This window comes from Eretmochelys imbricata, chromosome 2 (genome assembly GCF_965152235.1).
Source record: "Eretmochelys imbricata isolate rEreImb1 chromosome 2, rEreImb1.hap1, whole genome shotgun sequence".
Classification (NCBI taxonomy): domain Eukaryota; kingdom Metazoa; phylum Chordata; order Testudines; family Cheloniidae; genus Eretmochelys; species Eretmochelys imbricata.
Genome location: NC_135573.1, coordinates 210,178,962 through 210,196,292, shown reverse-complemented (window position 1 = coordinate 210,196,292; position 17,331 = coordinate 210,178,962). Strand labels below are relative to the sequence as shown.

At 39.7% G+C, this 17,331-nt stretch overlaps 1 protein-coding gene across 1 annotated transcript in view; it reads left to right on the top strand.

Annotated features, from left to right (window-relative positions):
* Positions 1 to 17,331, top strand: part of DNAH11 (dynein axonemal heavy chain 11) — a 293,766-nt gene that overhangs the window by 228,596 nt on the left and 47,839 nt on the right. Inside the window, exons 63-64 of the mRNA XM_077808745.1 lie at positions 10,288 to 10,461; positions 14,752 to 14,987. Of these exons, the coding sequence (XP_077664871.1) occupies positions 10,288 to 10,461; positions 14,752 to 14,987 (410 nt within the window). The remainder of the gene's footprint in view (positions 1 to 10,287; positions 10,462 to 14,751; positions 14,988 to 17,331) is intronic.

The following is a 17,331-nucleotide window of genomic DNA, read 5'->3' as shown; positions in this document are numbered from 1 at the left end:
ACAATATGTGGAATTTATTACACATCCTTTCTTGGTAAATTAGTATTAACGATAATAAAATAATAAATACATGGAAGATGGTTATACTACTTATATTCCTATGTTCTTCCAATGTATTTTTAAAAGATTTTTTTAAATATAGTAAAGTTCAGTTTAGGGCTGTCGATTAATTGCAGTTAACTCATGCGATTAACTCAAAAAAATTAATCATGATTAATTGCAGTTTTAATCGCACTGTTAAACAATAGAATACCAGTTGAAATTTATTAAATATTTTGAATGTTTTTCTACATTTTCATATATATTGTATTCTGTGTTGTAATTGAAATCAGTGTATATTATTTTTATTACAAATATTTGCACTACAAGAATGATAAACAAAAGAAATAGTATTTTTCAATTCACCTCATACAAGTACTGTAGTGCAATCTCTTTGTTATGAAAGTGCAACTTACAAATATAGATTTCTTTTTTATGACATAACTGCACTCAAAACCAAAACAATATAAAACTTCAGCGCCTACAAGTCCACTCAGTCCTACTTCTTGTTCAGCCAATCGCTAAGACAAACAAGTTTGTTTACATTTACATGAGAAAATGCTGCCCGCTGCTTATTTTACAATGTGACCTTAACGTGAGAACAGACGTTTGCATGGCACTTTTGTAGCTGGCATTGCAAGGTACTTACATGCCATATATGCTAAACATTCAGATGTCCCTTCATGCTTTGGCTACCATTCCAGCGGACATGCTTCCATGCTGATGATGCTTGTTTAAAAAAAAATAATAATGCATTAATTAAATTTGTCACTGAACTCCTTGGGGGAGAACTGTATGTCCCCTGCTGTTTTACCTGCATTCTGCCCTATATTTCATGTTATAGCAGTCTCAGATGGTGACCCAGTACATGTTGTTCATTTTAAGAACACTTTCAGGCTGCAGATTTGACAAAACACAAAGAAGGTACCAATGTGAGATTTCTAAAGATAACTACAGCACTAAACCCAAGGTTTAAGAATCTGAAGTGCCTTCCAAAATCTGAGAGGAACGAGGTGTGGAGAATGCTTTCAGATGTCTTAAAAGAGCAATACTCTGATGTGGAAACTTCAGAACCCGAACCATCAAAAAAGAAAATCAACCTTCTGCTGGTGGCATCTGACTCAGATAATGAAAGTGAACATGCGTTGGTCCACACTGCTTTAGATGGTTATCAAGCATAACCCATCATCAGCATGGACGCATGTCCCCTGGAATGGTGGTTGAAGCATGAAGGGACACATGAATCTTTAGCACATCTGGCACATAAATATCTTGCGATGCCGGCTCCAACAGTGCCATGAGAATGCCTGTTCTCACTTTCAGGTGACGTAAACAAGAAGAGGGCAGCATTATCTCCTGCAAGTGTAAACAAACTTGTTTGTGTGAGCAATTGGCTGAACAAGAAGTAGCACTGAGTGGACTTGCAGGCTCTAAAATTTTACATTGTTTTATATTTGAATGCAGGGGTTTTGGTACATAATTCTACATTTGTAGGTTCAACTTCCATGATAAAGAGATTGCACTACAATACTTGTATTAGGTGAATCGAAAAATACTATTTTTTTACAGTGCAAATACTTGTAATTAAAATAAATATAATGTGAGCACTGTACACTTTGTATTCTGTGTTGTAACTGAAATCAATATATTTGAAAATGTAGACAACATCCAAATATTTTAAATAAATGATATTCTATTATTGTTTAACAGTGCGATTAATCACGCCATTATTCGCGATTAATTTTTTTAATTGCTTGACAGTCCTAGTTCAGTTACATTTCATAAAGTCTTTGTTTACGTATTCTGCAAGAACACAACTCACTTATTTTCCAAGGAATGCCTCCATTTCTGCAGACAACGTGGGTGTGGTAATATCTTTTATTGGACCAACTTCTATAGGAGAGAGAGACATGCTTTCAAAGTCACCTGAAGAAGAGCTCTGTGTAAGCTTAAAAGCATGTCTCTCTTACCAATAGAAGTTGGTCCAATAAAAGATATTACCTCACCCGCCTTGTCTCTCTAGTATTCTGGGCTACAAAACACTGCATTTCTGCAGTCAGGCAGTGAAGACTGCGGTCAAGGAGATTTAAGTCCGTTTGAAAAGCAGAATGGGAGCACTTAATTTGCTGAAACCAGCTGATGCGATTAAAACAAACCAGTTTTTGTCATCTAGTTAATTTTAATTTGCATGTTGTCAGACACTTAAAGAAGAAAAAAATTACTCTGTTACAGCACAGTGAAATCACTGGTGTATTTTCCTATTAGCTGGGATTGAACAGTTTTTTAGTTGGAGCAAGACAAACCTCAAATTCTCAACATTAGCCAGATGTTGCAAGTACTCACTACCACGTTTAATCCTACTGAGTTCTCAATGGGTCTATGCCTGGTGGTAATCACTAAGACTTGGTTTTAAGGGTTTATTTCAAATGTGAAGAAAATTCTTTCCAAAAACTGAGAGTTTTCTTTAGTGGTAGTATTGTGTAAGATAAGAGAAAATATTTTAAAGGATTCATTCAAAATGTCATCTTTTCCTCTGAGAATAAATTCTTTTTGACTAGAACAGGAGACAGTTAACTTCTGGAAAGCATCAAGACTGATGATTTTGTCTATATAGCATTGACCTGGAAGCTCAGCCATTCAGACTAATAAATCAGGCAATTTATATTTAATCATTAACTAACTCCCAAGCTGAACAGCTGTTCAAAATTAGAAATGGGTCACCCCGGCCAGGATGACATTACAGGCAATCTATAATGCATTAGAATAAAATTATAGTGATTTTTAACTGTCTGGAAATTTATTACACTCCGTGTTCCAACTCTTAAACCCTTGTTAGCCAATGTCACTAGTGATTTATGGTTCTTGGGTAGTATGGTAAAATTACTGAAGATTTAAATAGACTATCATTCTATGTTTAGTAAATCTTCAAATTTCAAAGCTATTTTGGAAGATGAGGTGGGTGCACTTTGTTTATGACTTACCAACCAGTGACAACAAGGAAGGAGAATGGATAAATCTAAAAGCCCTCTTGTACATTAATGGATTTATTGTCTGGTTGACTTAAGTTAATGATTTAAGAAAGAATCTAATAGGGTCTAAAAAAAGTACTGGATATCTAAAATACTTCAAAATGAAGGTGCTTGATTACAGAAGTAATTGTTAGTGCTTTAAACAAAAACAGTCCTTACTCTCACCATTTGTTGGACATCTCTTATGCATGAGAACACATTTAAAATTAAGCACCATCACACGTATCAAGTTGCATTTCGTGAGTTTGCACCAGGAGGCTTAAATGCTCACACAATTAAGAATTGTGGTTTGGGTAAAGATACTTCCGTTATCTTTGTGGATAATTGGGATGCACATTGTTACTCCTGAGGACATTCTGTGCACGATAGTTTAAAATTCTACGAATTGTATTTGTCAAATAAATGTGGAGGCTCCAGCATGGCATTGGGGAGCACAGGCCACTGGCTGCCCAGAGGTGGGAGATCATTGTGCAGCTCCCCTCTCCCGCTATGGGACACAGACTAAGCAGTGAGGCTGCACACAACCCTGACTCAGCGCAAGGACTGGGACTGCCCCAGAAACACCCCAAGGCCCTTCTCCTCTGTACCAGGTGCACCAGGTGTGGGCAGGCAGACTCAGCAAGGCAGTATCCAAGTGTGGAGGTGCTTAGTGTGAGGAGATCCAGGTGTGGGTTGAGAGGGTTATGTGTGGGGCAATCTGGGTGCAAGCGGCTCAGTGGGGGATATGGGTGCAGGAGGGATCTGGATGCACAGGGGCTTCTTAGGGGGTTCCGAGTGCAACTGTAGTGGAAGTCTGCTGTGGGGGCCAGGTGAAGGTGGTTGGGGCTAAGCAGAAGGGGTCTCCGTGTGGGGGGTTGGTGGGGGGGGTTCCAGATGCTGAGGAAGTGGGGCTCACTGAGGTGGGGATCTAGGTGCATCTGGTTGGGGCTTGGTGGAGTGGGGATCCGGGTGTGGGTGGCTTGTCAGGTGATCCAGGTGCAGGGGGAGTGGGGCTCATCAGGGGTTCCGAGTGCGGGGGTGAGGCTCGGCAGGAGGGTATGGATATGAGGGGGTCTGGATCCATAGGGATTGGGTGGATGGGGGAACAGCTCCCTGTACAGGGATCCCTCCCCTGCATCTGAGGAGTGATGGGCACAGGTAATTGCGGGCGGGGGACTTTGCAGAGCTTCCTGCAGCTGGGGAGAAATCTAGGGGTGAGTCTGATGCTGTGCAAGGAAGAGGAAGTCTCATCCTCCCCAGCCCAGATGGAGCTAGCAGCTGAGCCCGGCGCAGTGTAGGAGCCACCAGCCAGGTCTTCCCCAGTCGTGTCCCCTGTCCCACAGCGATTTACCTCTCTGCCGGCTGTCCTGGGCACCCAAAACATACTGCTGGGGAGGGTCACATGACTGCTCTTGTGGCTTCTCTTTGCTTCCCCATCAGAAAGTCATTTTTCTACAGGGAAGTAAAAAAAAATCTGCAGGGGATATAATTTCTGTGCATGTGCAGTAGCACAGAATTCCTCCAGGAGTAGGACACATGTTAAATCAGAGGTTTTGGAATTTCTCTTTTTGGGAGTCTTGTTCATACACAGTGAAATGATTAATTTGAAATATGTTACTTTTCTGCTGTGTGACTATCACTGTCGCTTGTGTTGATCACACCATGAAAGGGACTGAAAAACTAGAAAACGACATGTATTGTGTATTTTTTCTAGTTTTCTTCAGTCAACAAAATTAAATTTTATGTTGGAGGCGGTGGGGAGAGCCCTTATCAAGTTGGCCTGCAATGTGCTTCCCTGCACTCATGCTGGCAACTGCTGCATGGGGTCTGTTTGCTCATTGTGGGATAATCTTTTGAGGTCTCCTGGATATCTGCTGCCTTTCATGCAGGTAAACAAGTTTCAGAATAACATATGGCCACCTCACTAGTGCCACTGATATTCCTGAGAGAGGCAGAAATATTCCTATGGATGTATTTGTACAGATATTTCAGATCTGCAAAAAGGTACATAAATGTATAGCAGTGTCTAATATTTTACAGGATATATCTTTGTCATACAGAATTCTGCCACAATGAAATACATGTATTTACCTCCATCTCTGATATGTTGAAAATATTCTTTAATTTTCCATATTAATATCCTTAATCATAATATACAAAAGTAGTTACTGAACATCTTTCAGAATTTAGGCCAAATCTATGCTTTCAGTAACCTTGGGACCCGATGCTGCTGCCAGTTCCCTCAATCGGAATTCCATACACAGAACAGTTTCAGGGACAGCATGCCAAATGCTTTAAAATACATTTTTATAATGTGTTATACATTTTGATTGGAAAGCAGATAGAGCCAATTTTTAAAATCTATTTTTAAAAATATTTATTTTGATATATTTAAAGTGCCTATTCCAGTGGCTCTAGATGCTTTAACAGCTTTTAAATACACAATAAACTGTCGGCATAAGCCACTTAAGGTAAAATAATAATTGCCTATACTTCTCCTAATAATAACCCCCCGACACTAACCGCACAAGATCTCTCCAAAACATCCCAAAATGTGGGACTGAAAAAAAGATGTGCTTTGCAGAAATCCAGACGCTGCAAAAATAAGAACATGGAGTAGAGCAAGATCCGATATCAAAGAACCTCTTATTGTGAATGGCCTACCACCAGCCCTTCTCCCTTACAAACCATTAAGTTGTTAGTATGAGTACTTCAGCTGATTGCATCTTTGGCGGTATCCCATGAGGAGAAAGTCAATCTCTTAGCTAGTCATGTTTAAAACTATTCAGATTTTTCCCCTAGCTATTCCTTTCGAGTATCTGGCCCTCATTATAATGTTTTCCAACAAATACAGTGAAGTTGGAGAAAAAGAGTTTATGATCCCAAATCATTCAGTAAAATCTCCATGACTCATGATGGGTGAGTCAAGCAAGACAAAATAAGTATGAAACTTCTTTAACCAAAACTTGAACAAAAATTGTTATGTTTTTGTTGAGGGTCAAACAGTTGACTTTTTCCCCTTATTATTCTATTATTATTTCTGGCCAGAAGCAATGAAATACCACATGAAACAGAGTATACGTGGCCCAACCAGAAGCAAAAATTACTGGAAATGTGGTGAAAGAGAGAGACAAAAAAACCAAGCAAGCATATTTTTTCAATAATTCCATCCTAATGTTGTAGACCCAGAAGTTGCCAATAGTCACAAAAAAGTATGAGAGAGACAAGGTGGGTGAGATAATATTTATTAGACCAACTTCTGCTGGTGGAGGGGACAAGTTTTTGAGCTTCACAGAGCTCTTCCTGCAGTCTGGAGAAGGTAACCAGGGTGTCGTAGCTAAATACAAAGTGGGGCAGATTGTTAAGCATAAAGGGCTCACATGTTCTAAGAGACCACTTATAAACGAAGTGGGCACTTAACCCCTCTGCAGTCGTGGGATGTTGGAGGGTTAATAGGCAGTGGAGTGTGTTACAAATTCTTGTAATGATAAAACCAGTGACGGTTAAGTCCATGATTTTTAGTGTCCAGCAGAGTTAGGAATGTAAGTGTCCAGGCACACCTTTTGAAGGTGTTGTGCAGGTTTCCTTTGAGGACAAGGACTGATAGGTCATATATGGAGTGAACTCTGTGAAAAGTTGTCACCAACAGGTAAGAGTGTTTTTGTCTTTTATCGTTTGTGTGAGTTCACTGTTAACCTCCCTCAGAACGCCATTCTTGTCACCATGGATGTCACCTTCCTATACACCAACATCCCTCACCATGACATTAAATGTCTACAAGACAATGAATAACACTCTGATATCCATTGCAAACACATCACCAAACTCATCCATTTCACCCTTACCTACAACGACTCTACATTTAACAACAAACACTTTGCTTAAAACATGGGAACAGCAAAGAGTACCAGGATAGCTCTCCAGTATGCCAGCCTCTTCATGGGCCACCTCAAGGAGGAATTTTTTTAAAATGCAATGTGAAATATATGGTATACCTGAGATACACTGATTATATTTTCATCTTCTGGACAGATGACCTAAATTCCCTCATAGATTTCCACCACAACTTCAGCAACCACCACCCATCCATCAAATTCTCTCTAGAGCATTCCCTCACTGTCATGTTCCTGGACACCACAATCCACTTCAAAAATAGAACCCAACAGACAGCTATATACAAGAAACCCAGGGATCACCAAGCTTATCTCTACAGTAGCCATCCCATCAAGAAATCTGTTATCTACAGCCAGGATCACAGATGTCACAGAATATGCTCCAAAGAAAATTTCCAGAATACACATGTTAACACTCTTAAAACTGCCTTCACCAGATAAGGACACTCCACCACAAAAGTAGATTGCATTATGGAATGGGCCACCCAAATACCTCAAGAGAAACTGTTTCAACACAGTTTAAAAAAAACAACAAACCACTGTCCACACACCCCAAGTTGTCATCTATCACACAAAGCATACAGAATTTTATCCATTAAATACAATCCATACTCGATGCGGACCGCATACTGAAAAAGATCTTTTCCAAGCCTCCTTTTCTGGCCTTCAAACACAACCCACCAACCTTGCCAAACTCATTATCAAAAGCAAGCTCCCCTCAGACTAGGAGACACAAACCCAAAACAGCACCAGACCCTTCCAGAACAACAGATGCAAAACCTGCAGCCATATCTGGACTCATAGATATTAAGGTCAGAAGGGACCATTATGATCATGTAGTCTGACTTCCTGCACAATGCAGGCCACAGAATCTCACTCGTCCACTCCTGCAATAAACCTCTCACCTATGTTTGAGCTATTGAAGTCCTCAAATCATGGTTTAAAGACTTCAAGGTGCAGAGAATCCTCCAACAAGTGACCCCGTGCCCCATGCTTCAGAGGAAGGCGAAAAACCCCCAGGTCCTCTTCCAATCTGTCGTGGAGGAAAATTCCTTCCAGAACCCAAATATGGTGATCAGCTGAACCCTGAGCATGTGGGCAAGATTCACCAGCCAGATACACAGGAAAGAATTCTCTATAGTAACACAGATCCCACCCCATCTAACATGCCATCACAGGCCATTGGGCCTATTTACCATGAATAGTTAAAGATCAATTAATTGCCAAAATCATGTTATCCCATCATACCACCTCCTCCATAAACTTATCGAGTTTAATCTTGAAGCCAGATAGGTGTTTTGCCTCCACTGTTATATCATCTCCCACAACACACCTTTCAAGATCCATGGGTCCTACACATTCCTATCCCAGCATGTGATTTACCTCATCTAGTGCATCAAATGCCCCAACAACTATGTGGGTGAAACCAGACTATCCCTATACTCTCGAATTAATTCTCACAAAAGATGATAAAAGACAAAAGCACCCTATGGCCTGTGAGTGAACACTGTTCACAAAATGATCATTCCATATCTGACTTCTCAGTCCTTTTCCTGAAAGGAAACCGGTGCAACACCTTCAAGAGATGTGCCTGAGAACTTAAATTCATAACTGTGTTAGACACTAAAAATCATGGACATAACAGAGACCCTGGTTTTTTGGGTCATTGCAACAATTTGTAACACACTTTGCTACCTATTAATCCTCTTTCCTCCTATGACTGCAGAGGTGTTAAGTGCCCACTTCGTTTATAAGTGGTCTCTTAGAACATGTGAACCCTTTATGCTTAACAATCTGTACCACCTTGTATTTAGCTGTGATATTCTGGTTACTGTCTCTAGACCTGAGGAAGAGCTCTGTGAAGCTCAAGAGCTTGTCCGCTCCACCGAGAGAAATTGGTCTAATAAAAGCTTTTACCTCACCCGCCTTGTCTCTTTAATAATAGGGATCAACACGGCTATAACAAAATTGAAAACAAAAAATATGGATTGTTATTTTGAACCAAACCTCTAAATCTTTGAAGTTTATCCTGTGATGGGTTCGATCACAGAAACCCCCTTGGGACTGTCACCTGAGGTGCTGAGACTACCTCTGAGCCCTTTTTCTCTGCTAGCGTGGGCCTCTAGAACCCTGCCTTGTTGAGCCAGACACACCAGTCTGCTCCAACACAGACCAAGGGTCTGAACCACGCGCCCCAAAGCTGCAGACTTAACTCAAAACAGCTTAAGAAGTGCTCCTGTATCCAGCACCCAGACACCCAGCTCCCAATGGGATCCAAACCCCAAATGAATCCGTTTTACTCTGTATAAAGCTTATACAGGGTAAACTCATAAATTGTCTGCCCTCAAAAGCACTGATTAGAGAGAGATGCACAGCTGTTTGCTCCCCCAGATATTACTTACTTACTGTGGGTTAAATAATAAGCAAAAGTGATTTTATTAAGTGTAAAAAGTAGGATTTAAGTGCTTTCAAGTAATAACAGACAGAACAAAGTAAGTTACCAAGCAAAATAAAACAAAACACGCAAGTCTAAGCCTAATACATTAAGAAACTGATTACAGATAAAATCTCACCCTCAGAGATGTTCCAATAAGCTTCTTTCACAGACTGGACTCCTTTCTAGTCTGGGCCCAATCCTTTCCCCTGTTACAGTTCTTGGTAGCTCTAGTTCAGGTGGTAACTAGGGGATTTCTTATGACTGGAACCCCCTTTGTTCTATTCCACCCCCTTTTATAGCTTTGGCATAAGGCAGGAATCTTTTGTCTCTGTGGGTCCCCACCCCTCCTTCTAAATGGAAAAGCACCCGGTTTAAGATGGATTCCAGTACCAGCTGACATGGTCACTGTCCTGTGAGACCCCAAGCCTTCACCCTTCCTGGCCTGACTCACAGGAGGGCTTGCAAGTAAACAGAGCCATTTTCAACCAATTGTCCTTGTTGATGGGAGCCATCAAGATTCCAAGCCACCATTAATGGCCCACACTTTGTATAATTACAGTAGGACCTCAGAGTTATATTTCATATTTCTAGTTTCAGGTACAGGAATGATACATTTATACAAATAGGATGACCACACTCAGTAGATTATAAACTTTGTAATGATACCATACAAGAGACCTTTTGCATGAAGCATATTCCAGTTACATTATATTCACTCTCATTAGCATATTTTCACAAAATCATATGGAGTCACACATCCATCACTGATATTGTGCATTTCCTTACACCAAATTATTGTGCTTCTATACATTTTTAAGTTATTTTGAGGTTGACTCTTCTACCAACTCTGAGTTTAAAGAGGCAGTTAATAATATATCTGTCCATGAAATATTATAATTTTGTATTTTAGGCTGAAAAAATTCGTTGGAGACAGTCTATTAAACATTTTGAAGCTCAAGAAAAGACACTGTGTGGTGACGTCCTGTTAATGGCAGCTTTTGTGTCCTACGTTGGATCTTTTACAAAACAATATCGTCAGGAACTGGTGGAACATATGTGGATTCCTTTCCTTAAATCACAAAAGGTAAAACTTATTGTACAAAATATTGGCCCATACTGGAAGCTCAAGTCCATTAGCTTCTCTGTAGTTCAGAATGTAAAAGTACAATTCTGCTTTTAAAAGTTGACTATAAAATGTCTTTGTGGAGCTCAGTGTTTGTCTTTCAATGGCTTTGTATCAGATTTTCTCAGAGTACAAGTAAAATATTGTTTTCTCTAACTGTAAGGCTTGCAAACTCTACTTGGAGTCTGAATGCAAGTGAGTTTCTTTCCCTTTTACGCATCTTCATTCTGTAGGCCAAATTATGTCCTCCGCTACTCCAGTGCAATAGCATTTGTTGTTGATGGGGATGTGTAAAGATCAAATTCCATTTAACTTTCAGATTCCAGGAGAATTTTGAAATGGCTTTCATTATATTGATTATTGCAACATCCTCCTCTCTGACCTCCCGAACACACCCATCAATTCAAAATGCAGCCACTAAACTCATTTCTCTTGCCTGTTGATTTTATCATGTAACACTGTAACATGACATGTACCATGTAACTTCTTTGAATCCATCTATTGGCTTTCCATTCAATATATCAAATTTAAGCTTCTTGTCACCAATTTCAAAACTCAGTCACTCTGCCCACTCCCTTGTGAAGTTTTGTGTTACCTTCCCCCCCCAACCCTTCTGCTCTGTGAGTGAATGCTCCCAACCTCTGTGTATTTCTTAATCTACTCGTACAGTCCTCATCACTGTAACATTTCAGCACCTCCCTATTATTACTGTATTTTATCCTCAAAACAGCCCTGGGAAGAAAGGAAGTATTATCGTCCCTATTTTCAAATGGGGAGCTGACGCAAAAGGGTTGGTTAACTGGTGTGCCGAAGGCCACACGAGAAGTATGTGGGTAAACTGAATTTAATCCAGGTCTCCTGAGTTCACCAAGTCCTGTGCTGTATCAACTGGACCATCCTTCTTCCCTCATCCATTTGTTTGTCAGATTCTCACACAGTCACCTCTGTGACCAATATGACCTTCCTGATCTTTTTTGCAGGACCCATTTCTGCCTTGCAGCCTCTAGTTAACTTCTGTGTAAATTACCTATTGTTATTTCTTGCCCCCCGACTCTCCGTACTTCTTAGTCTTTAGACTGTGTGCTCCTTGGAGAAGGGACTACCCTTAACTCTTAGCACATTGTGATCACTATCTTAAATTAATAATAATAATTTCTCTAATACACTCTCTAAATACTGGTATTGCTAGTCAAATCAGCTCTTTTACTGAGTGGCAATTGCCAAGATTGATTGTCTCAGTTTTTGCAAAAAGAAAAGGAGTACTTGTGGCACCTTAGAGACTAACCAATTTATTTGAGCATGAGCTTTCGTGTAGCTCACGAAAGCTCATGCTCAAATAAATTGGTTAGTCTCTAAGGTGCCACAAGTACTCCTTTTCTTTTTACAAAGACAAACTAACACGGCTGTTACTCTGAAACCTGTCTCAGTTTTGACATGTTCCCCATGCAGAGAGAGAAATGTGGTTAATTACTTGTTTTAAAAACACCAGGTGCTAGCTAAAAGCTCTTCTTTATGAAAAGTAGGAGATACAGTGATGCAGTCTTAGTTTTGTACAGGTTTGGGACACTAGATAAAGTTACATATTAAAATAATACCTTGCTTTGTAAGAACAAACCACCATCACCACCACAATGCTATCTATGTATGCTTCCAAACAAGTTTATTTCAATGCTTGAAACTGACTATACTATTTGTCATGTTTTACTTCATGAAATTGATGGCTATGCGATTAGAATCAGGGTTTAGGCAATGTTAAAGAAATACATCCCTTGCCATAGTTCAGTAATAGTCTTACCCAACAACAAAATTGTTGCCACAGCAACTAAACTGGAGATTATCTAATCTATCTCATCTAAATTGGGGAATAAGAATAACCTAGAGAATTATAGTCAGTTTAACTGTGGTACCCAGAAAGATAATGGAGCAAATAACCAAACAATCAATTTGTAAACACCTAGAAGATAATAAAGTGATAAGTAACAGTCAACATGTATTTATCAAGAACAAATCATGTCAAACCAACCTAATATTCTTCTTTGACAGGGTAACAAACCTTGTGGTTAGGGGGAAGCAGCAGATGTGATATATCTCGACTTTAGTAAAGCTTTTGATACTCTCTCACATGACCCTCTCATAAACAAACTAGGGAAATATAGCCTAGACAAACCTACTGCAAGGTGGATGCACAACAGGTTGGAAAACTGTACTCAGAGAGTAGTTATCAATGGTTCACAGTCAAGTTGGAAGGGCATATCAAGTGGGTTACAGCATGAATCTGTCCTGAGTCTGGTTCTATTCAGTGTCTTCAACAATGATTTGGATAATGGCATAGCGAGTATACTTATAAAGTTTTTGGATGATACTAAGCTGGGAGGGGTTGCAAGCTCTTTGGAGGGCAGGATTAGTATTCAAAAACTTGACAAACTGGAGAAATGGTTTGAAATAAATAGGTTGAAATTCAATAAGGAGAAATGCAAAGTACTACACTTAGGAAGGAATAATCAATTGCACAAATAAAAAATGGGAAATGACTGCCTGGGAAGGAGTACTGCAGAAAAGGATTTGCGGGTTACAGTGGATCATAAACTGAATCTCAGTCAACAGTGTAACACTGTTGCAAAAAAAAGTGAACATCATTCTGGGGTATTGTGTCCAGTTCTGGGGAAGATGTGTACAGATTGGAGACAGTCCAGAGGAGAGCAACAAATATCATTAAAGATCGAGAAAACATGTCCTGTGAAGGAAAGATTGGGGCAGGGGGAAAAAGGGTTTGTTTAGTCTGGAGAAGAGAAGACTGAAGGGGGACAGAACAGTCTTCAAGTATGTGAAAGGTTGTTATATAAAGGCAGGTGATAAATTGTTCTCCTTAGCCGCTGAGGACAGGACAAGAAGTAATGGGTTTAAATTGCAGCCAGGGAGATTTAGATTAGACATTAGGAAAAACTCCCTAACTGTAAGGGTAGTTAAGCACTGGAACTAACTACTTAGGGAAGTTGTGGAATCTCCATCATTGAAGGTTTTTAAGAACAGTATAAATAAGCATCTGGCAGGGATGGCTTAGAAAACACTTAGTCTTGCCTCAGTGCAGAGAACTGGACTCGATGAACTCTCAAGATCCCTTCCAATCCTACATTTCTATGATATGGTACATTCCTTTTAGTGCTACAGATTGTGCAAATCTGGTTGACCATAAAACATCATTTCCTGTAAACATTAATTCAATACTTAGACTCATGTGCATGTGTGTGTATTGGGTGGGGAGGAATAATTTGTCCCCCTTCCCCAAAACAGTGTTAAGTTTTGGAATTCAGTTCCAGCTGCTACTTTCCAGAAATAAAAACCTAGGGTGAAATCCTCACACTATTGAAATCAATGGGAGTTTTGCCATTGACTTCCATGAGGCCAATATTTCACTCTTATAGAGGAAAGTTCCGGTATCCCATCATCAGTCCTCACACCCATAGAGTATACTACCTATTTCCTTAAAACACTTGCTTTTTTTTAAAATTCTTCCCCTCTTGCATGTGCATCTCCATCCCCCTACCTTCATGCTTCATGACTGAAGATTTTAATTTCTTTTAAAGCACACAGAAGCATGATAACACTTAGGATAAGTATGACTATCTGATGGCTCTTTGGCTTGTGCGAAATGAGTTGGAGGTGGCAGTGCAGTTCCCAGTCAGTTGGCTCTAATTGGTGAGATTTTGGCTGTCTTTGCAGAGAAGCAACAGCAATGGAGATTGCCCTATTCTGTGATTTATGTAGGTGACCTCTTTATCACATAGCTGAAGCACATTAGCAAAGTGGTGCAAGAAGCCTGTTATGCTGCTATCCATATTGTGTACCTTTTCTGTAAAGAATGAGCTTTATTCTCCAGAATTACCAGTTCAATGCCATTCATGAGCGCTGAATTTGTCGTCCTCTTTAAGTGTTAAAAGCTATATACACTGCAAACTATATACATATATGCTGTTTACTTGATTTAATAAATCCTAAAGAAAATATTTATGAAGTTTCTAGAATGAAAAGAAAACATCATTTAAAAAGTACCACTGTAAACTATAGGATTATCTGCTTTGCATTATATATACTGTTTATTTTGGCATCTCATAGTCCACAGGAGACTTACTTTCTTTATATATATAATAAATCTCTAATTACATTGGCTCCTATTATTTTGTACATCACACTGCGTCTTGTCTTGCTACTTTACAACCTTGCTGGATTATTATATTTCACTCTGATTCAAAGGTTCCTATTCCAATAACTGAAGGCCTGGACCTGATTGCCATGTTGACTGATGATGCTACGATTGCAGCATGGAATAACGAAGGACTGCCCGGTGATAGAATGTCAACAGAAAATGCCACTATTCTAACAAACTGTGAGCGCTGGCCTCTGATGATAGATCCCCAGCAACAGGGAATTAAATGGATAAAGAATAAATATGGAACTGACCTTAAAGTCATACGTCTAGGGCAGAAAGGGTATGTGTGCGCACTGAAGAATTAGCTCTCGTATTTACTTCTATAAATTTCCCCTAATTTTAAGAAGGACTTGGTGTGTGTTGTAATGTATTTACTTGTAGATTTGAAATATTATAGTACTGCTGCTTATTTATCCATAGTAGCATTTCTCATTTTAAAAGCTCTGCTTGAAAAAGGCACTTTCTGCTGTACTGTTTTCAAGTGCTAAAGAGGGAATAAAGTTAATGTGGGAGGTGCATTGCACATGAGAGCAAATTGGTTTTCCCATAAATAGGGTGCTAAAAGCAAAGGCTTTGTTTAGTTTCCTGATTATTGGACATTTATATAGTACAATGTAGTGTATAGGATAATGGCATATATGTACCTAATACAGAGTGAGAAACTCAGTCTAGTGGTATTACTCAGAAAACTGCATTCAGTAACAGATTTTCTAAGACTTTTTGAATTCTGGCAGCTAAGTTTGAATGGAATTAAGTTTAGGTTCTATGGAATGGGTCTGTTTTTATCTCCTGTCATGCTGACTTTGATTTATTTAGGGGATTGTGGTCCGTTTTGAACTGAATGTTATTTTATCTGCTGCAGTAAAATATCTTTGAAAACTACCACATCTCTTTTAATAACTTTCAAAATCTTTTAAAGACTATCATACTAGAAGAGGCTAGCTTAGTTTATTTTATTGAAATCCAGGTACAACAGATAGTTACAAGTCATACAAATAATTGTCTCCTTTGTGACCTCTTCTGCATGTCTTCCATGCAGCCACTTTATGCCTGAAATGATATAGTTTGGCCCATATTATTATGATTATTTATTTGAATTACTGCTATTTATTTGTCTTGTGGTAATGCCTTGGAGGCCCAGTCATGAACCAAAACCCCTTTGTAATAGGCACTGTGCAAACACAGAACAAATTACTTGAGAGAAAACATCACCTGCAGGTGAATTTGATTTCATTGTGAATGTTCAATGTAAATGTTCATATCAGTAGTTCTTCAGAGTAGGACCTTGTTCTTGTACAAAGCCTAACTCATGTTTGGTTTCAGAGTAACAGCCGTGTTAGTCTGTATTCGCAAAAAGAAAAGGAGTACTTGTGGCACCTTAGAGACTAACCAATTTATTTGAGCATGAGCTTTCGTGAGCTACAGCTCACTTCATCAGATGCATACCGTGGAAACTACAGCAGACTTTATATATACACAGAGAATATGAAACAATACCTCCTCCCACCCCACTGTCCTGCTGGTAATAGCTTATCTAAAGTAATTGTCAGGTTAGGCCATTTCCAGCACAAATCCAGGTTTTCTCACCCTCCACCCCCCCACACAAATTCACTCTCCTGCTGGTGATAGCCAATCCAAAGTGACAACTCTTTACACAATGTGCATGATAATGAAGTTAGGCCATTTCCTGCACAAATCCAGGTTCTCTCACTCCCTCACCCCCCTCCAAAAACCCACCCCCATACACACACAGACTCACTCTCCTGCTGGTAATAGCTCATCCAAACTGACCACTCTCCAAGTTTAAATCCAAGTTAAACCAGAACATCTGGGGGGGGGGGGAGGAAAAAACAAGAGGAAATAGGCTACCTTGCATAATGACTTAGCCACTCCCAGTCTCTATTTAAGCCTAAATTAATAGTATCCAATTTGCAAATGAATTCCAATTCAGCAGTTTCTCGCTGGAGTCTGGATTTGAAGTTTTTTTGTTTTAAGATAGCGACCTTCATGTCTGTGATTGCGTGACCAGAGAGATTGAAGTGTTCTCCGACTGGTTTATGAATGTTATAATTCTTGACATCTGATTTGTGTCCATTTATTCTTTTACGTAGAGACTGTCCAGTTTGACCAATGTACATGGCAGAGGGGCATTGCTGGCACATGATGGCATAAATCACATTGGTGGATGTGCAGGTGAACGAGCCTCTGATAGTGTGGCTGATGTTATTAGGCCCTGTGATGGTGTCCCCTGAATAGATATGTGGGCACAATTGGCAACGGGCTTTGTTGCAAGGATAAGTTCCTGGGTTAGTGGTTCTGTTGTGTGGTATGTGGTTGTTGGTGAGTATTTGCTTCAGGTTGCGGGGCTGTCTGTAGGCAAGGACTGGCCTGTCTCCCAAGATTTGTGAGAGTGTTGGGTCATCCTTTAGGATAGGTTGTAGATCCTTAATAATGCGTTGGAGGGGTTTTAGTTGGGGGCTGAAGGTGACGGCTAGTGGCGTTCTGTTATTTTCTTTGTTAGGCCTGTCCTGTAGTAGGTAACTTCTGGGAACTCTTCTGGCTCTATCAATCTGTTTCTTTACTTCCGCAGGTGGGTATTGTAGTTGTAAGAAAGCTTGACAGAG